The sequence below is a fragment of the Anser cygnoides genome, chromosome 20, assembly GCF_040182565.1.
Source record: "Anser cygnoides isolate HZ-2024a breed goose chromosome 20, Taihu_goose_T2T_genome, whole genome shotgun sequence".
Lineage (NCBI taxonomy): Eukaryota > Metazoa > Chordata > Aves > Anseriformes > Anatidae > Anser > Anser cygnoides.
In genome coordinates, this window is record NC_089892.1 from 11,922,153 (window position 1) to 11,942,237 (window position 20,085).

Below are 20,085 nucleotides of genomic sequence, written 5' to 3' on the forward strand. Positions count from 1 at the left end.
CCGGGGTCGTCGCCGTCCCCCGTCGCGGGCGCCCCGATGGCCGCGAGCAGGGGCGGCGAGCACGTGGGGGCCCCCCCGGCCCCCTCCGCCCGCGGGGCCGTCCGGCCGGGCCGCTGCCCCCTCCTCAAGGCTCAAGGGGATCAAGTTCACGCCCGACCCACCGGCGGTGGGGCCGCGCCGCGGGGGCCAATGGGGCGGGGGCCCATTTCCATACGGTCCGGCCCGGCCCGGCCCGGCCCCGCCGCCTTCAGTGGCCCCGGCGGCGCCGCAGCATGGAGGCACCGGCCGACGGCCCGCGCCCGGCCTGAGCGCGGCGGCCGGGCCGAGCCGAAGCCCCGTCGGCGCCGCATGGAGCCCTAGGCCGCGGCCACCATGTTCAGCCCGGACGGGGGGCTGCCGGCCGCCCCCTTCGGCCTCCTGCCCGACGGCGGCCCGCCCTTCCCGCGCGGCGCCTACGACGGCGCGGCCGCGCAGCAGCTCTTCTTCCCTTTCGCCGCCGAGCCCGACGGCGGCCGCGACGCCGCGGCGGCCCGCGCCTGGCTGCCCCCGGCCGCGGGGCCGCCCGCTAAGGCGGAGGCGCGCCCGGGCCGGCCCTGCCGCCAGGGCTCCCCCGAGGCCCGCGCCGCGCCGCCCGCCGCGCCCTGCTGCGGCCCCGCCTGGGCCGCCCCGCCGTGGGCCGGCCCCGCGCCCCCCGCCGCCGCCGCCGCCGCCGCCGCCGCGCCCTTCCCCAGCGCCGCCGCCGCCGCCCCCTTCCCCGCCGGTCCCGGTCACGGGCTCTGCCCCGGCACCCTGCAGCCGGGCTCCGGCGGCCTCGCCAGCCTGGGCAGCAGCGGCAGCTCCAGCGGCGCCGCCAGCGAGGGCGGACACTCCAGCGACAGCGGCGACGAGGTGAGACCCCCGCTCCCTTCCCCGGCGCGTCCCGGGCCCGCCGCCCGGCCGGGCCCCTCCGCTGCCCCCCGACGGCTGCCCCGCCCGCCGCCCCGGCCCCGCCGCGTGCTCGGCGCGCTCCGGGTCCTCGTCGACGGTCCCCGGCCTCGGCACGGGCGGCTCGCCGTCCCGACTTGGCAGCTGTCGACGGGACGGCCGCCGGCGGGGGCGGGCCAGGAGCGCGTTAGCGGAGCGTCCTCGGGACCCCGAGCCGGGACCGGGCCCCGCCGTCCCCGTGTCCCGCTGGGAACGAGCGGCTCCGGCCGGCCCCGGCGGGGGGGGACGTTGGGAGGAGCGCTGTGCAGCCGTCGGGTCCCCGCGGCTCCGACTGCCGGCAGCACGTCCTCGTCCCGGCATCGCAGCTCCCTCTGTCCTCGGGGCCTGCGCAAAGTGCAGCTTCGCGGCACAAAAAACGCCTTTGAGGTTTCTTAACGTTCCGAGGAAACGTCTGTAGAGAGAGGCTCTGCGTAGCCGTGGGGAGCGGCTGCGGAGATCGGCCCGAGATCAGGGGACGGGACGGCAGCAAACCTGCTCGGGGCTCCGGGCTGGGAACCCCTTAACCCGCCGGGTGCCTGGCCACCCCTCCCCTCGGCGCGGCCGTGACTCCTGTAGAGTCGGGGAGGCGCTGACGAAGACGGGGACTTCCAGGCTGGCACCCAGCCGGGCCGGGGGCCATTTCCCTGCCCGCGGGGCCAGCCCCGTCCCTTCTCCCCCAGCGCAGAGACCGGGGGCTGCACGGCTGCAGCCAGCCCCCGCTGCACCGCGGGGCTACACGGCTGCCTCAGCCCGACGGGCGGCCGAGGGAAGGGCTCGGCCTCTGGGGAGGTGCTTTAGAGCAACCGGGACGCTTCCGCGGCCCCGCGGGCAGCGCCCCGCCGCGCCCGGCGCCCCTCAAGCCCCCGCTGGAGGAGAGGGGGCTCCGCTCGGTCGGGAGCCCGGGGCGGCGCGGCGGGGTCGGGCCCGGGGCTCTGCTCTGCCCCGCTCAGCTCCCGGTCGCCGCGGTTGCCCCACGCCGCGCCCCGCGGGGCTGCGCCCACGCGCGACGCCCCCGGGCGGGCACCGGGACGAGAGCGGCCCCCCGCTGGCTGCCCCCGGTGAGGGCAGGCGCCTTCACTCGGCAGCGTGACTGGCGGCCGTCTTGGGGGATTTCGGTTTTAAATCTTTTCGGGGCGCGACGTAAAAGCATCCCTGCCAGCAAACGCTCGCCGGGGTTAGCAGCAGCGATGATGTGGTTGATTTCAAAGCTTTTCTGAGCTTTTCGTTTTCTGTTGCGGGTTTCTTGTTTTTGCACAGAGTTGCTGCTGTGTAAGTGGCAAAGTAAGGTTGGAGCTCCCACACCCGCCGAGCCCAGCCCGTGGGGCACCGGTGTGTGTGTGTGTGTGTGTTACACGGCCGGCGCCGAGCTCTCCTGCCCGCCCTGCAGTTCACGTCCTGCCGTGCTGAGCCGAGGCAGAAGGAACAGTTCTCTCCTAAGAGGGTCGGGGTGCCCCGTGGTAGGGATGCTCTGGGCTTCTTGTCGCCGATGTACTTGAGCAATTAAAAGCTGAGACTGGCCGGCAGGAGGTGTGCCTGTAAAATATGAAAAATGCGGCAAACATGACAATTGGTGAAAAGATTGCAAAATGCCCACTACAGCAGTTCGAGACTGTACTGCAGGGAGGAAGTGAAGCACTTGGGTAAGCAGCTTTCCAGAAGTGAAGTCTGGCTGTTGCAAAAATGTGCTTGAAACCCAGTCAAATCATATGTTCTTTCAAAATTCACTTTATCTGAGTCATTTCTTCTTCACTGGGCTCAGCCAGGAGAGGGGCTGGTGCCTGCCCTGCACCCCAGGGGACACGCTGTGGGGTGCATGGTAGAGGAATGATGCTGGGGACATCGCCAAAGCCGCCTGTGGGTCTGTGGTGCCCCTGGTCAGGCTGTGAGGGTGTGAGCCCAGGCAGAAGGGACGTGCTCCCCACACCTCAGGGCAGAGCTCCCCACACCTCGGGGCTCTGGTGCTCCACGTCCTGCATTCTGTCCCAGAAAAGGGCCAGACATTTCTCCTGTGTGGAGCAAGATGGGGGGGGGGGGGGGGGGGGGGGGGCATGAGGGGTCCAGAGCCCAGTGGAGTCCATTGTTTGGGGGTTGGGGAAAATCCTTTCTGCCCCTACCCCGTCACCCCAAGGTGGCAACGGCAGGTGTGCATCAGTGCTACCAAGGGTTGTCCACCCCTCCTTGTCCCTATCCCAGGCCCGTACTGCCCCCCCCGCCAATGGGACTCTGCTCTTTGCAGTCCCAGCCCAGGTGGGTGCAAGTTTTCCCTCTGAGTTTGCTTTTCCCTGCCAGGATGCACCAACCTCAGAAGAGCTGGAGCAGTTCGCCAAGGACCTTAAACACAAGCGCATAATGCTGGGTTTCACACAGGCTGACGTGGGGCTGGCTCTGGGCACTCTCTATGGTAAGCTTTTCTCCACATCTCTCCCCATACCTGGGGGCAAAAAGGGCAACATGGGGATGGGGCACGGGGGCAAAAGAGATTTTTGCTACATAATGACCCGCAAAAGCGGTGGCCAGCACCAGCCTGTGTTTGCTAAAGCTGCTGTTAGCACCAATGAACTGGTTTACAATAGCTGTTTCTGAAGAGTTTCTGAGTGCTTTAAGTCCCTGCCGAACCAGCAGGGAAAACGCCCTTCCTGGTGCCTGGTCCCTGGGGAGCTCTGGGGGGCTGCTGGGGGTGGCAGCTGCCCTCGGGGAGCTGTGCATAACAGCGCCTGCCTCCCCGTGCAGGGAAGATGTTCAGCCAGACGACCATCTGCCGCTTCGAAGCGCTCCAGCTCAGCTTCAAGAACATGTGCAAGCTGAAGCCACTGCTACAGCGTTGGCTCAACGAAGCAGAGAACACGGACAACATGCAGGAGGTACGGGGCTGGGCAGGGCAGGGTGTCTGGTTTACGTGCTGACAAATGAGCTGCAGCCTCTCCTGCCCTGCCCTGCACACATGCTTTTTGGGAGAGGAAGGGAGGAGCAGGCTTCTCTTGCCATGGCAGTGGCTCACCGCCTTTCTCACAGCCATGGGTTTGGTCCCGAGGGGGGGGTACCCAGTCCACCGCTGATCTGCTAAGTAGCACCCTTCAGCCAGGCAGGTGGGAGCCCAAATTCCCCCCATGTGCACCATATGACAGCAGGGGCAGCTCTCGTCTCGGAGCAGCTGACTACTGCTGGAGTCTGGGACGAGCTGGAGATGCATCTTGCTGCTCCCTGAGGGCAGGCTGGAGGGATGGGATGTAATGCAGAAAGATGTGTCCGTCTCCCCTGCCCATGCCGGTGGGGAATCAGCGGTAGGATGCTGGGAATGAGCCCAGTTGCAGTGGGGTGAAGCTCAGCAGCGAAGTCTGAGCTTTTACTGCGTCTCTCTGCACTGCTGATCAGAAAGAGGCTGTGCTGGCAGATGGTCACAGGGACAAAGCCTGCCGTCCCTCCCAGACCTCTGCAGCCAGCTCTGTGTGTGTGTCCGGAGGCTGGGGGGACATTGCCAGCCTTGGGCCACCCTGTGACCAAGTGTGTGGTCTCTCTCACTTCCAGATGTGCAATGCAGAGCAAGTGCTGGCCCAAGCCCGGAAGAGAAAACGCAGGACCAGCATCGAGACCAATGTGAAGGGGACGCTGGAGAGCTTCTTCCGCAAATGTGTGAAGCCCAGTCCCCAGGAGATCTCCCAGATCGCTGAAGACCTGAACCTGGACAAAGATGTAGGTTTGGCAGGGTTTGGAGGGTGGGGGGCGGGGGTTCCAAACAGCTGCAGTTCCTGAGCATCCACATCAGGCCAGTTTTGATACTGGAAGAAGGTGTGGGAGGGTGGCTGGAGCTGGTTGCCACCATCTGCCCCTCCGTGCTGAGCCCCAGGAGGAGCCGTGCAGGGGGTCAGGCGCTTCAGGGCCGTGGAGGTGCCACCAGCAGAAGGGTCTTGTTGCCACAGTGTCCCTGGGCTTGCAGAGCACCACTCATCCTTGCCCTGTCTCCCCTCCCTCACAGGTTGTCCGGGTCTGGTTCTGCAACCGGCGTCAGAAAGGCAAGCGGCTGCTGCTGCCCTTTGGCAATGAGACGGAGGGGGTGATGTACGACATGAACCAGTCCCTGGTGCCCCCTGGCCTGCCCATCCCGGTGACGTCCCAGGGCTATAGCTTAGCGCCATCCCCTCCGGTCTACATGCCGCCCTTCCACAAGGCCGAGATGTTCCCTCAAGCTCTGCAGCCTGGGCTCTCCATGAACAACAGCAGCCACTGAACCAGGGCAGGCAGAAGTGCGCCCCGACTGCAGCCCGTCCGTCCAGGGGCAGCCTCCTCCCCTTGCCCTGACAAGGCACGGGCATGGCTCCGGCCCTGCTCCCAGGGCTTGTCTGGGCAGTGGCTGTGCTATTTTACAGCTTTTGGGGCCTGAGGGGCTGAGGAAGGGCCGGGAGCCAAGCGTGGGGATGGTGCCCGCTCTCTACAGTTGCTCCCAGCCCTTCCCAGTTACGTGAGTTCGCTGGTCCCAGCAGCCCCCCTGCATGGGGTCAGCACCCTCCTGCCTTTCGGGGGTGTGGGGGAGAGCTCCCTCACTGTTACCTGCCAAAGCCATGCGTGCCTGGGGGCTGGGTGGAGCCGCCTGTGCCTGGCCCCTGCCGAGCTGCTCCTGTGAGAACCAGAAAAAAAGCATTTCTAAATTTTTTAGGGGTGGGGGGAGTTGTTTTTTTTTTTTATGGTTTTGGCTGTATTTCTAGTTTTTAAAAAGCAAAATTCTTTGTAGTGATCACTAGTTTCCCAGATGCCTCCTCCCTGTTACATAGAGCAGGGCTGGGGCATTGCACACGGGGAGGGGGTGGTCCCCTGGTGGGCTCTGCCCACTGCTGCGGGTGGCTGGGGTGAGCCCAGGGCTATTGCGTGATGCTGCGGGGGGAGCCCTCAGCAGCCCCAGCCTCCAGCCCTGCTCGTCCTGGCAGCGCAGGAGGGTCACCCTGTTGCCCGCCCACCGTGGCAGGCCAGCAGGGCAGGGTGGTGGGGCAGGGCCTCCCCTCCCAGCATCACCCCGGAGCCTCTGGGCCCTCTTCACTCTCTAGCCATTGTCACAGCCCCTAGCTGGGCTGCCCTGGGGCTATTCTGCAGCGGTCCCAGCCCAGGGCCCACAGTGGGGCTGATGCCATCTTGTCCATGCTGCTAGCACCCCGTGCCTTTGAGCCTGCTGTAGTTGATGATGATTTTTTTTTCCTTAATCATATTCCCTCTGGCAGTGAAATAAATCTCAGTTCTTTGGGGCATGAGAGCTAGTCAGCTCTTTCCTTGCCTCCCTTATGTCCTGTGCCTGCTTGGGTCCTGCTGTGGTCACTGTCTGCAGACCACAACGGTGTCAGTGTGGGTCTGGCTGCACATGGGGGGCATAGGGGGGGCTGTGCTGCTCCAGCAGCTGGACGGTGCACCCACGTGGGGCTGAGCTCCCTGCTGTGCCCAAGGCTTGAGCAGGCAGAGGGGTTACACTGAGCTCGGTTGTGAGAGTTGGTGCTGCCACAGTCTAAAAGACCCGGCTTGTCGCTGCCTGCAGCGGCTGGAGATACAGCAAGCTGGCGCCCACACCGCAGCCGGGAGCGCTGCTGAATGGCATGATCTTAAATTGCAGCTGAGCCACTGCTTCGTGCTGCTGGAGGTAATTCAGGTCAGTGGGTGCTGGCCCGTGAGCTGCTCTGGATCCAGCTCTTAACCAAGGGGCCTGGCGGCTTGTGGAGCAATGTGTCCAGCTCCAGGAACTGGGTTGCAGGTCGGTGGGGGCACACAGCCCATTTCCTTTCCTGTCTGCAGAAGCAGATGTGTTCAGGAGTGTGCACAGAGGTCACCTCCCACCCTTATGGGGCTGCTATTTTTTTCCATAGCTACTTTTTGGAAAGGCAAAAGCCCAAGGGAGTCTCAGGTGAAGGGTCCCTCCAGGGTCCACGAACAGGGAAGGGCTTGCTGGGGCGTGCTGCTTCACCACTGCTTGCAAGAGCAATATGCAAGTCCTGGGCAAGGCACATCCTGGACAGCCTCAGCATTGCCAGGTGGCCGTGCTGGTGGCCAAGAAGCCCCACGGCACTGGGGCCAGCCGGGAGCAAGGCTGTGCGGGGTGATGCCAGCAGGAGGTGCATGGGGACTGCCAAATGGGAGAAGGAGGGCACTTCCAGGGTGCGACAACTCACTGCTCAGCACCCTTGGCTGTGCAGCCTAGTTTGCTGCAGCCATCAGTCTGCACCCTCAGGGTTCTCCCTGAGCACAAGCAATTAAGTGACCAGATCTGTATTGAAACAAACTCTGAAAAGCCCCTTTATTAGCTCAGCTGCCAGTTAATGATGGTTTTGCTCTTGCTTTTCAGGGCTGGTCTGCACCCTCATTCTCGTGGGCTGTGCAGGAGCTGGCTGCTGCTCTCAGAGCACCTTGGGATCCTGCAAAGGGCAGAGGTGGAAACACATGCAGGACCCCATTGCCCTGACCCCTGTGTCCCCACTTGTTCTCTAGTACCTGGATGCCCAGGACTTCTTGCCCACAGCCTCATTTAGCAGCAGGACTCAAATCCTGGGGCTCACAGCCAGGCACAGCGCCTGCTGCAAACTGCTGTGGCCAGAGGTGCCCTTGGGAGGGGTGGGCGGGGGGTGATGGAGGCTGGCAGTCTGTGATACATTAGACCGTAGGTTTGCCTACAGAGGTGCCATTTCTGCCTGGGAAGGCTGTCACATTGCTTAGGTTTGACTCTGCAAGTTTCAACCATCTGATTTTCTGCTGCAGTTTGCACAGCCAGGTAGGGTCCCCTCGGGGAGCAGGCTGTGGGACGCCCAGATCTCACGGGACCCCCAGATCCTGCAGCCCCTCATGGCCGTGCATGATGATGGAGAAGTGATGCAGCCAGCCGAGGCTTGTTGGGGCCGCGCTGCCATGGAGGCGAGGGCAGCACTGACAGGGGTGTGACATGTTCCTGCTCAGTTTTCAGTTGATCCAGAAGACAAAATGAGAAACCACACTGCAGAAATCAGAAGGTTGTGGCGTGTCCTGTCAAACTGCCACATGAGGCAGGTCTGGACCAGGCTGACGCTGGGGGGGGCGGGGGGGGAACGTGTTCACAAAGCGCACACCGCAAGCGGGATCGTCCCCTCTCCTGAGGGTTATCGCCTGTGCGACCAGGTCCAGTGGGTGGCCTGCAGCTTGCTGGGTGCTGCTGGGCAGGGTGGTGGGGCTCAGGCTGTGTAGTCTTGGGGGCTGCAGTGAGGGAAACTGGGCAAAATGTGTGACAAAAGGAGTCACCGGTACTGGGGAGATAAACGAGGAGACACATGGTGAGGTGTGGGTCTGCACACAGTGAGGCGGGGATGGAGCAGTCACATTCCTCCCCAGTTTTGCTGCCTAGCCCCGATGTCTGCTGCCAGTCCCAGATGGGTGCTTCCCCATGGAGTGCCTGGGGGCTGCCCATGCCCGGGGTGCAGGGTACCCACAGAGCAGGATGCCCTTTGCATGGTCAGGGGTGCGTGGCGCAGGCTGTAGGTGGTGCAGAGTGCCCACAGGGCAGGGTGCTTTCGGTGCAGGGTACCCACACTGCAGGGTGTGTGTGCTAGCAGGGGGCCCACAGTGCAGGATGCTCTTGGGTTCGGGTGCCTGCAGTGCAGGGAGCTTCCCAGGCAGGGTGTGTGTGCTGCAGGGTGCCCACAGTGCAGGCCGCTCGCCATGCAGTGTCCACAGAGGGGGTGCACACAGTGCAGAGTGGGATGCTCGTGGTGCGGGGGTGCCCAGGGCACATGGTGTGTGCATGGCACGGGGTGTGCGGGGGCTGGCAGTGCCAAGGGCACTGGTGTGGGGCGTTTCCTTTTGGCTCGCTGCAAAGTTCAGGACAGCACCATCTCAACAGCTTCCTGTCACAGCAGTACGTGCAGCCAGCAGTGCAAAACCACAGCCATCCTGCTCTGACTCGGCCTTGCACTGAGCAGGCTGTGATTGCTCTTGAGAGCATCCGGTGTCCTGCCAGCACGGGGACACCAGTGGCAAGAGAGCAGAAGCAGGGGAAATGGCTTCTGCAGGGCTGTGCCAGCACAGAGGCTGTGGGAGCTGGTGCGATGCGTGAGCTGCTCGTCCCTGGCTACAGGACGCTGGGTCCCTGGCAGGATGCAGCCTCTTGCCCTGAGGTCCCTGGGGACCATGTCTCTCCCATCCCGCCTCCCTCTCAACACCCTCCCCCCCCCGCCCCCGCTGCGGTCACCCAGCCGGAAACATCACCGGGGGCCTCTGCCACCATGGATTTGCTGCCCAAGTAGTGTTGGGGGGGCACAGCATGATTACAAGGGCATGAGGAGGAAAGGAAGGTTGGGGAGCTGATGGTTCCTGCTGTCCTCGCCTGCCCTCAGCCCTGCCCAGGCCCTGACAGATGGGCAGAGCCTCTGGAAACCTGTGTCATTTATTTCCAAAGCACCCTCTGGTTATGCCAGCACCATAGCAGGGTAGGTCAGTATGGGCGGATAGTCACATTTGGCAGGAAGCTAAGTCACACGGAGTTGCTCAAGGTAACAGTGGGGCAACAACAGGGCGAGTATTAGAGGTCCCACATCCCTCCCTGCACAGCATCCTGTTCTGTCGCAGGGTGCCCCACACTCCTCCCACTTTTATCTTCTGCACAAATGCATCCCTGATGTCTCTGGCAGTGCTGAGTGCCCTCAGCGCATGTCAGCCCTGCACTAGGTGTTGAACCAGCTCTCCAGGTCGGGATAGACACGGCCTTGGGGCAGGCTGGGGTACATGGCACAGATGGTACAGATGCGCTCCCTCCAGTCTGCGTAGAGCTTCACACTGTACTTCTTCTGCCATGCGAAGAACTGCTGGTAACGGCTGGAGTTCATGGTCTTCAGGAAGGTGGCCAGCTCTGCCAGGGAACTAAAGTCATCAACATGAATAAATGAGTCTGCGGGGATGAACCGCTCATAGTTGGCCCGGGCAGGCCCCAGCACCACAGGCACGGTGCCAGCCATCAGGGAGTTCCTCCAGAGCTTCTCAGTGATGTAGTCCCGGTGGATGGAGTTCTCGAAGGCCAGGTAAAACTTGGACTTGGATGTTGTTGGCAAAAGGCAGTCTTTGCAAAGCGGATTTCTGTTTGCCTTCCCATATATGTTCACGTGGAGGTACCTGGACAGGTTCTTGTAGACTTCAGCTCTTTTCTGAGTCCTGTGATAGTTGCTAATAACCCAGGATACCAAGTTGGTCTTCGTGGGGATGTTCATGGTGGCTGACTGGTTGGGCACAAGCTTGCCATAGGGGATGAAGATGTCTGAGTCTCGTCTGTAGGTCATCACCCAGTTGAAGGTCTGTTTCCATCCTGCTAATGCTTTAGTGTTTGTGGGGGACTCCAGGGAGACCCACACCCAGTTCTGCCCTGGTGGCTTCTCCTGGGGCAGCTTGTCCCTGCCCTGCTGGAGCCTGGTGTGATGAAACACCACCACGTCTGCCTGGTGCAGGAGCCGCTGCTCCATGGTGAGCCAGCATCCCTCAATGCCGTACAGCTCACGACAAATGTCCCCACTGATGTTTGGGACCTGATCTGAAGGCCATTCCCACACCAGGACCACCAGTGGCTTAGTATGCTTGGGGGCTTCACCAGAGGTGTTAGATGAGTTGATGAAGCACTTCAGGTTCCAGAGCATGGTGACAAACAACCCAGCAGTGACCACTGCCTTCACACTGGGCCGGCCCCATGGCAGCCGTGGCAGTGGTGATGCCCGGGACATGCTGCCGGTGCTCAGCAGGGCTGGCTGTCACCTTCTTGGTGGTGTCACCTTCTTGGTGGTGTCACCTTCTTGGTGGTGTCACCTTCTTGCAGGCTGTGCCTGGGACAGAAGAAGCCAGCAAGGGCCATCAGCTCAGCTTGCCCAGCCACCTGGCCAGCGGGAGCATGGAGGAGCGAGGAGATGCTGGGGCTGGCGTGGCTGGAGAAACACTTCTCTGCGCTTCCTCCATGGCACCCAAACCCCGTAGGGCTCAGGCACAGCAGGAGCCCCCAGGCCCCAGTATACCTCTGCCCCCCTGCAGGGTCCCACCCACGCACCCACTGCCACAACCCTGCAGGGATCCCTGGCCTGGGGCAGGCTGGGGATGTGGGCAGCACCTCGGCCAAGCAAGGGGATGGGTGCATGCCATCCCGGCTGCCACAGAGGGACCCACAACTTTCACCATGTGCTTTCCATTTTTTTTCTGGGCTTTTGTGCTCTTTTTTTTTTTTTTCCTTTAGTGTTGACTTTTAAGCTCATAAAATCCCACATGCAAAAGATAAAAGGACTTTGCCTGAGGCTACCTGTCAGGGTAGGAAAAGGCAGGAGCCGTTGCTTCTGTGTCACACCAAGCTGGTGCTGTCATTTGCATCACCCTCCCTCATGTGTTCCCCAGTGCCCCCAGTCTCTAAGGGCAAGCAGTGCTGTTGCTGAAGGGGGTGGGGAGGGCATACAGAGCCAACAGTCAGGAGCCACCTGTGCCCCTGTCACAACTGATAAGCACCACTCCCAACTGCACACACAAGGGATGCTTTCCTTGTCACTTGCTCTGTGCCTCAGTTTCCCCATCCGACAAAGAGGCACGGTCCCATTCCACACTTCTCGCTTTGCCTGGGGCGGATGTTTTGAGCTTGAAATGCAGCCAGCCTTGCCACAGCAAAGCCTGGGAGGAACATGCTGTTCTTTCTGGGGGGCTGCAGGTTGGGGCCACATGCCAAAGGGTGAGGGAGTACCCCGAGTCTGGCCTCACAGCTGGCTGGGAGTCGCTGCAAGAAATGCTGTGAACCCACACCCCATAGCAAGGCTCCATCCCTGAACCCACTCATGGATCAGCCATCAGGAAGTCCCAAACCCCATCAGGGCCAGATCAGGGTCCTGCCTGAAACAAGCCTCACTTGTCCCAGCACCCTCCTGCAGTGATGGCAGGGCTCCTACCCAGCTTGGGGTGCTCTCCCTGGGCTTGGGGTGCTCTCCCCAGCCACGAAGACACCAAGGCTGGGAGCTGGTTGTCTTGGCACCGCATATACCCATACTTTATTTTCAGGTGCCCCAGGTTTCCAGTCCCCAGCAGGCAGGGCAGAGGGAGGTACGGGCAGAGGGGCATTTGGCTCCCCCACAGCTGGGCTGCTGTAGGTCTCCAGCTGGCGGGGCTCGGCCCGTAGGCACGTGGGAACCCCAGTCACCCACCATCCAGCATGAGAAGCGCGTCTGCACCTTCGGTCACCCCACTGCAGTGCCCTTCTGCCTGCGTCTGGCCTTGCCAAAGGTTCTGCTTCTTAACTGAGTCAGAGTTGCTCCCTGAAATAGAGAGCAGCAAGAGCAGATGCGGGGGCTGGGGGGCGACATTCAGCTGCACCAGGTGCCAGCAACCAGCTCAAAACCTCATGAGTGCTGGTCCCGAGGGCTGCACAGCTGGACACTGCCTGATTTTTTTGTCCTGCTTTGGCAATGCTTGGGTGGCCGGGCATGGAATGGGCTGCAGGCACAGCCCCGGGTGTACAGGGCGCTCCCCCTCAGTTCCTTTCCCTACCCATTTGGCAGTGTGCATTTCTGCATGTGTTGCAGCTAAATTTTTTGGCAGGTCACCCACAGTGTTCAGCACCAAAGACAGTTTCCCTTTCAAGGTAACCTCTGAAAGCATATTAGATGCCCCAGCCCCACAGCCAGGCAGGAGGTGCTGGTTCCTCTGTGATTTTGGAGGCTTGTGGAAGGTGTTGCCCTGCTTTCCCAGCTGATCTGCAGCAGCTTTGCTTTTGCAAATCCCTTCCCTGCTCTGGCCTGCTCCGTCTGGCATGCTAAAATACATGAGCTAAGTTTAGGCTCCAGAAAAAAAAAAAAAATCATTATAAGAGGGAAAAAAGCTCTGCCTGCTCCCTGCACCACGCATGAGGGCACCGGTGCTTCGGGCCCCTTTGCCTGCCAGTCCCCAGCAGTGGGGACACTGCCCCACATTCAAAGGATGCTCTGGAAGGGCAGATCCTCAGGCTGGCAGCACCAGGAGCCAACCCATTGCTTAGCCCCCTCTCCCCATGTTGTGCGGCAGTGCTGGCACGTGGGCTCAGCCTGCGGACTTACTGTGGAACAGACAGCGGCTCGGCACGGCGTGGCGCGGCACAGCACGGCGCAGCACGGCACAACCAGGGCTGGTGACTGCCCACGCAGGTACTCCGGGGCAGCTGCTGGTTCTGGGCTGGAGCACTCAGGGCTTCCTCCTTTCTGTGGTTTTGCTTTGTCCCAGCCCCCAAGCAGGTCCTTCCTGCTGCTCTCACAGCGCACTCTGAGCACTTCCCCCATGTGGGTGGCAATATCACCCATGGCTGGGTGCCCCATGGCTGGGCTCCTTCTCACATGGCTGGGGGGTGCCCCATGTCAGGATGGGATCCTGTTGCACAGTGCATGTCCCGTGCTGCCCCATGGCAGTGTGCTGCACCCTGGTAGACGCTCGCAGATCTCTGTGCCTGCGCACCTTGCCCCATGGCCTTGTGTTTTCTCCCGACTCTCTGGCAGGGCTGCAGCTCCTTGCAGAAGAGACAGGTAGCCCTGTGTGGGGTTTCAGTTCCCCAAAAGGGATTTCCAAGGGGTCGTCTTTGAAAGCAAGCACAAATCATATCTCGTGTCTGCCGAGCACCTCTCCCATCCCAGCTGCTAGCCAGAACCCCAATGCCCCAGATGAGCTGTGGCTTCTCCTGGTACCTGCCCGTTTGGGGGTTTGCCCAATGTCCCTGTGTCCCTGCACTGGGGCTCATCAGTGCTCTCCACCACGTGGATGGAAGGAGCACGGCTGCCCTCAGAAGCAAGCAGGGACTGGGTTCATGCCCACACTGGCCACCTTCTCCAGCCAGGTCCCTAGGTCTCCCACCCCCTGGCATGTCTTCTCCTCCAGCCCCATGGCAGAGGAGTGCAAGGGGACAGAGATGGGTCACAGGGTGATACCAAGGAGGGGACAGCAGGGAGAGCCCCCCCCCAGTCTGGTCTGAGCCCTGCCACCCAGCCCCATCCTTGGGCGTGAGCAATGTGGAGCAGGATGTAGGCAGGGTCCGGTGCCCAGCAGGCTGCCCTGGCCACTGTGCTCCTGCCCGCAGCTGCCTCCCAGGGCAGTGCCCATGCAGAGCACGGCAGGGAGGGAGGCTGCAGGGGCTGGGCTGAGCCCGTGGGCAGCTCTGCGGGCTGGCAGTTTCTGTGCCAAAGCACATCCTGCAAACGCTGTTTTGCTGAGACCACTAGAACAGTATTACTATTATTTTGTTTACTCTTGAAAATCAGGATTGTCGTGTCTGGCTGCAGGTTCCTGGCACACACAACTCGCTCCAAAATCACCCAGAAGCAGATGAAGAGCAAGATGCTCATTTGTCTTGGAATAAACCTTTGCATTTTCTGCCTTTGCATTTTCTTCAGCCCATCGCAGAGCTGAGAGGGTACTAACAAGCCCAGAACGTTAGCCTGGCACCATCACCAGGACCACCTGTGCTGTGGCTGGGCTGGGGGCAATTCCCTCCTGGCCAGTGCCGGGAAGGAGCAGGTGTGTGCTGGGGGTTCAGCACGTGCACGCTCCTGCTCCGTCCCAATGCCCTGCCTGCTCTGAGATGGGTGCAGGCAGGGCCCTGCCCTCAGCCTCCCCAGGGTGCCTCCTGTCTGCCACCCTGCAGCCAGGTTGAAAACAGGATGCCAGCCTGATTTTGGCTCCCACTGACTCATCTTGAAACTGTCAGCTAAAGCAGCACCAGCAGCTCCTCTGTTCTGCCAGGCCTGGGCACCTGCCCTTGCTGGGATGTTTTCTGCCAAAAGGGGAAGTGGGCACGTGCGTGCCTTTACTGCGCCTGCACTGAGAGCTGTGCCCATGCCTGGGGTCTGGCTGTGCCACTGTCCTGGTGAGGCCACCTGCCTGGTTGTTTCTTTGCTGGCATGGCTGCCTGGGCACACCTGTCTCCTAAGGCCCTGGCAGAGTGAAGAGAGAGGGGGAAACCGAGTCGGAGGCAGGGAGGAGAGCCCTGAGGCATGTAGTGCTGTCCTCTGAGTGGACATGTACTTGCATAGCATGGCATGAAGAGAGTAGGGGAGTGAGGTCCACTGTGCTCTTTGCCCCTAAACCACTCCTTGGGGGCTCTTGGGGTGCTTGAGCAGCCCTGGAGGCTGCACCCCCCATTTCACTCTTGCTTCTCTCCATCCCTCTGGCTGCCCGGTTCCTGGGAGAAGGACCACTCCCATGGGGCCCCTGCCAGCACTGTGCCCACAGTGCTCTGCCAATGTGCTGGGGCGTAGCAAGGCTCTGCGGTTTCAGTGCCACCCTCAGAGACCTCTGAGGCCAGCTGCAGTGCTGGGTTTGGGTATTTTTTCCTCCTCAGACGTGTGTCCTGTTTCCTGTTATCTTTTCTCAACTCCCTTTCTGCATCTCTTCCCCTGTGTGATTGAGAGCCCTGATACTGGGCACTGCACAGCCCACAGGGCCCTGTTCCCAGGCTGGCCTGCCCCAGCCCGATTCGCTGCTGGCAGCGCTCCCTGACAGCGCTGTCCGTGCCTGAGTTCCCTGTGTGGCACGCCGTGCCACACTGGCCATGAGGTTTCCACCAGGGATGCAGGGCAAGATGGAGCCGAAGGAGCTGTGTCCTGGAAGGCCTGGGAGGCTGCTGGAAGGCCACGGCCACATCTGCAGCTGTCAGCCACGGTGCTACCCTAGGCAGGGTTTTAGAAGCCCCGGGCAGGAATTTGCAGCTGGTGTGTGCAGGCAGCAGCCCAGGGGCATGCCCAGGGGCAGCTCAGGGGCAGAGACTGTGCCAGGCTGGAGCTGTCTTGCTCAAACCCAGGCTGGCAGCTGGGGTCTCTGCCAGCTCTGCCCAGCTGGGTGGAGAGCAGCCAGCATCTGTGGACAGGCCACGGGCCATCAGGTAACGCCAGCAGCACCCGGAGAACTGTGGGTGGGTGGTTGCTGCCCTCTGCAGATGGATGGATCCTCTGCCCATGGACCAAGGAGCAAGACAGCCCTGTGAGAAGTGCTCAGGCTCCAGGTCCAAGGAGGGATGGGCAACCAGGTTCTCTGGGGCTGTGCTGCCCCATGTCCCACTGCTGTTGGTGTTCAGAGTCATGCCAAGCAGAAGACTGGGGAAGCTCACCAAGACATGACCCAAGGCAGTGGAATGGAGGGAGGTGAGAGACCAGGTCACGGGCACTGCTCCGTAACCCCACTAGTAACTCACGCTACTGCCCCCTGCCCTGAGCTGAGCAGGGTGGGGTTTTATGAAGTGTGGGGTGAGGGACAAACTGCTTGCAGTCTCTCAGGAACAGTGAGAAGCTGGGTATATGCTCAGGGGGAAGGAGGGTGCATACATCCCTCCTTCCCCAGGGACCAACAAGAAGCCCCTGTTGGAGCAAAGGCCTTGGCCCTGGGCTGACCACTGTCTGAACCACTGTGGCCTGTCTTGGTGCTGCTGGACACAGCAAATACCACTGGGGTTTTAAAGCAGGAGAAATGCTGGTCAGCCTGGTGGCATCCCAGCATGGCAGCCCTGTGACTCCAGCCAGCGGAGTGTGGTGAAAAGGCACAGAACCAGCCCTGACATCCCCAACCTTGGCACCTCTCCATGCCAGGGAGCTCAGGTGCCCGCCCCCCACGCTCCCTGGGGGCTGCCCCACTGCTGCCCTCACAGAACAGCCGACCTCCACAAGGCACCTTGGCACCCAGTGCCCCTTCACCACTGCGTCTCCTGGGTGACCCTTTGTGCTTGGTCACTGCCCAATGGCCCTGGGAGGTGACACCCACCTGACAGAGATGCCATGCAAGGTTTTGCCCAGAAGTTTTCTGAATAATGGCACTTTGTGGCAGGACAACAGGAGCTTTTGTCATGCCCAGGCAGCTGCTCCAGAGCAGTGCCTGAAACACTGTCACCCTTAGCAACAAAACTTGGAGCCGGGGCAGCCAAGTCATTCACTGCTCTGGCTGCACTTAACCCTGACAGCAGCACAGAGACAAGATGGTTGAAGATAGCATCAACAGCGGAGAGGGAGCAAGGGGGTACAGAGAGCCAGGAGGGAGCTGGTTGGAGGCAGGGACAGGGCAGAAATGAAACAAAACAGGGGAATGGAAAGAGAGGGGGAGGGATGGAAGGATGGCTGGCTGGTTGTCTGTATGGAACGAAAGAAGGAAGGAAGGGAGGAAGGGTAGATGTCTGTCTGGTTGGTTGGATCAACAGGACAGAGTGAGGGGAGGGACAGAGCTGGCCTGGTTCAGTACCTGCTGGTGTTGAGGACATCCTTCCCAGCCTCAGAGTCACAGCTGGGATGGGGCAGAGCTTGCTGCAGGCAGCTGGTCCCCTCCAAGAACAGATGTGGACAGCCCACCACTTCTCTTGCCCACACATTGGTTGGGCAGGAGCTGGGCAGCCAGCAGCCAGCTGGGCTGAGGGCAGCCAGCACACAGGGACACCAATGCCAACCTCACATGCAGGCAGCCTGGGCAGCCAGCCCCTCCAGGCCACAGCTCTTGCAGGCCCATCAGGGAAGCAGGTCACTGCTGCGTGACAGAAACAACCATCACGAGAAGATTGCACCATTTAAACCCCTAAATAATCCGTCCCTCTCCACTGTACCAAGGAAGGTCATTGTCCTGAACACTTCTTGGGGTGAGATGCGCACCATGGCTGCAAAGGGCTTGCAGTGCCCACTGCCCCACCGTGCTCACCTTCTGGCGATGCGCTCCCCTGAGGCAGGTCTGCCCTGGAGGAACAGTGGTGGAATGGTGCAAATTGCTGTGAGATTTGTAACCCCCACTCTCAAAACTGACATCAGGGCATTTTACAAGGGCTGTTGAATGCCAGGACAGCAGCTCTACCGCTCTTCCACTGCCCCATGGCTGTCAGAATGGAGATAAGCAGTGAGGTCCTGTGGACCAGTAAGTCTCACTGACAGAGCATCCCTTTGCCTGGGGCAGGAGCCCCCCTCCTGGCCAGGCCATACAGCATGGGCAAGCCCGGGGTGCTGTGGTCAGCTCAGCTAATGTCCTTCTGGGCCTTCTTGGCCATGCACCCAAGGGCTCTGTGCCTTGGTTTCCTGAGAAGCAGGAATGACAAGCACGCACCCTTCGGCACAACCTGGCTTGCAAAGTGCTTGGTCGTCCTTGCACGATCCTACCTCCGGGCCCAGCACAACTGCCCCTGCTGCAGCGAGGGGCAGCTGGCTACCGACGGTCTTCTTCCTCCGCGGCAGCACGGCGGGCACCCACGAGTTTCGTGAACCGATGTGGGACCCCCTCCCCAGGCCCTCCGCCCTCCCAGGAGCCGGCTGGCGCGGTCACCGCCGGCCTCACCACCTCTCCTGCCCTCTCCTGCAGGAGCTCACATCCCTGTCGCCCTGAGCCTGGGGGGTCTGCGAGCGCAGCGCTCGCCCTGCCCGGCCCGCCAGCCCCCGGCAGGCCTCTCCCCCACAGCCACCCCGCCGTCGCCATCCTGCCGCAGCAGGGCCCCGGACCGGCGGCGGTGGCAGGGCCCGGGCCCCGCCGCCCTGTGCCGCAGCACGACGCCTCCAGGCCGCGGCAGCCCCGGGGCGGGCGGAGGGGGTCGCACCGCGGCCCCCCGCGGCGGACACACGGGGGCTGCGGCCCGGCGGTGCCTTTAAGGGGCGGCGGCGGCAGGCGGCCCCGGGCCGGGGGCGGTGCTGCGCAGGGCCGGGCCGGGCCAGGCCGGGCCGGGCCGGGCAGGGCAGGGCACGGCCCGACCCGACGGGCACGGGGGGACGGGGGGCACGGGCACGGGCACGGGCACGGGGAGGTCTGCCCGCCCGCCCGCCCGCTCCCAGTCCAGCCGAGCCTGCTGCGGACAAAGGCGGCGGCGGCCTGGGCATGGCGGTGGGCGGCGGGTGAGGCGCGGTGCCGAGCGGGGCGGGGCGGAGCGGGGAGCGCCCTGCGGCGGGGCCGGCGCGGCGCGGCCATGGGGTTCCTGCACCAGCTCCATCTCCTGCTCTGGAAGAACGTGACGCTGAAACGGCGCAGCCCGGTGAGAGCCGGCGGGGGGGGGCCTGCTGCGGGGCTGTGGCCCGGCCCGGGGCGGGGGGGGGGGGGCGGTGAGCGGCAGCCCCCGGCCAGAACCCGCCGGGGTCCCCGCGGCGGCTCCGCCCGTGCAGCCGGCGGGGGCCGGCTCGGTGCTGCGGGCGCCGGCATCGCCAGCTCTGCGCTCCTGGGAAAGCCGGGGTGGCCGAGCCCTGCCGGGGGCAGCGAGGCGACGCGTCCCCCTCCCGGTGCAGGCTTGGGGTGCGGGGCCGAGAGAGCCTTCTCCGCGGTTTGGGGGCTGGCTCTGCTCCGTGCCCGGCCGTCCACCTGCTTGGGCAGGAGGGCAGCCCCGTGGGGCCGTAGGCTGCGCGTGGCTGGGGGCTTGACATCCCCGCGTGCCGTTGCGTGCGCTCTGGAGCCAGGCTGTCCTGGGCTTGGGGCTGCTTGTGACGCCTTTGGGTGCCGGTCCTCTCTGTTCCCTTGCTGCAACCCTTTTCTTCCTGTCAGTTAGGCTCTGGAGATCAATAATGCATGTGGCGGTGGATGCAGAGATCTAGTGATGTCCGCTCGCCTCGCAGGCCAGAGAGAGAAAGTGTGGATGCTGTCTATTTATAAACCCACAGAGCAGCTGAAAAACACCCCTCCTTGCCCGGCTGCCGGCATCTCTGCGTGCCCTGGCACAGGCTGGGCAGCTCAGTGGCGCACGTTTTGTAGCAGCAACAGTTAGGTCTCTCGCCTGTCCCTGCTCCCACCTCGTGCCTGTGGGAGCCGTCCAAGCCCTTGGCAGCAGCAGGCACTGTGTATGGGTGCCTGCATGAGGAGTCCAGGGCTGCTGATTAGACTCTCTCCCCTCTGCCCAAATGCCCAGCACGTGCAGCTCCTTCCTCCCTACCTTGGACCTGTCTCAGCTTCCAGAAGCACTGGGCGTTTGCAAGCTCTGTTTCTGGTCCCAAGGGCCGCGTCTCTGGTGTGGGAGAGCCTTCCCAAGTTCTTGATGTCTGCATGCTATAAATAGGCTTCTAAATTGTATGTGGGTCAGGGCTGTGTCTTCCTAGGGTGCTGGAGAGAGCTGCTCCTGCTTTTTGGGCATGAGGTCGAGAAACCTGGTCTATCCCGGGGGTTTGTCTTTGCTCTGCCCGCTCCTCAGCTCCCAGGGAGGTGGCAGAGGAGGCAGGTTCCCACCTCCAC

At 62.5% G+C, this 20,085-nt stretch overlaps 3 protein-coding genes across 8 annotated transcripts in view; 2 read left to right on the forward strand and 1 right to left on the reverse strand.

Moving 5' to 3' along the window:
* The first annotated feature begins 357 nt into the window (after nucleotides 1-357).
* LOC106037140 (POU domain, class 5, transcription factor 3) lies at nucleotides 358-6,200 on the forward strand. The gene is made up of 5 exons (XM_066980784.1): nucleotides 358-888; nucleotides 3,253-3,364; nucleotides 3,694-3,824; nucleotides 4,489-4,653; nucleotides 4,937-6,200. The coding sequence occupies exons 1-5, from the start codon at nucleotides 373-375 to the stop codon at nucleotides 5,186-5,188; spliced, it is 1,176 nt and encodes a 391-aa protein (XP_066836885.1). The 5' UTR covers nucleotides 358-372; the 3' UTR covers nucleotides 5,189-6,200.
* Nucleotides 6,201-9,327: 3,127 nt separating this feature from the next.
* Nucleotides 9,328-13,741, reverse strand: FUT7 (fucosyltransferase 7). 2 transcript variants are annotated; one of them, XM_013182926.3, is made up of 3 exons: nucleotides 12,999-13,741; nucleotides 12,111-12,221; nucleotides 9,328-10,763 (listed from the first exon to the last, which is right to left on the reverse strand). In XM_013182926.3, the coding sequence occupies exon 3, from the start codon at nucleotides 10,662-10,664 to the stop codon at nucleotides 9,621-9,623; it is 1,044 nt and encodes a 347-aa protein (XP_013038380.2). In that variant the 5' UTR covers nucleotides 10,665-10,763; nucleotides 12,111-12,221; nucleotides 12,999-13,741; the 3' UTR covers nucleotides 9,328-9,620. The 2 variants fall into 2 exon arrangements, with proteins under 2 accessions (XP_013038380.2, XP_013038379.2); XM_013182925.3 differs by lacking the exon at nucleotides 12,111-12,221.
* Nucleotides 13,742-18,664: 4,923 nt separating this feature from the next.
* ABCA2 (ATP binding cassette subfamily A member 2) overlaps nucleotides 18,665-20,085 on the forward strand; it is a 43,558-nt gene continuing 42,137 nt past the window's right edge. For 3 of the 5 annotated variants that reach the window (XM_066980928.1, XM_066980930.1, XM_066980929.1), the window contains exon 1: nucleotides 18,666-18,904. In XM_066980928.1, the coding sequence (XP_066837029.1) occupies nucleotides 18,839-18,904 (66 nt within the window). In that variant the 5' untranslated portion in view covers nucleotides 18,666-18,838. Of the gene's footprint in view, nucleotides 18,905-20,085 lie in introns of all 5 variants that reach the window. The other 2 variants (XM_066980931.1, XM_066980932.1) reach the window with 1 other exon arrangement.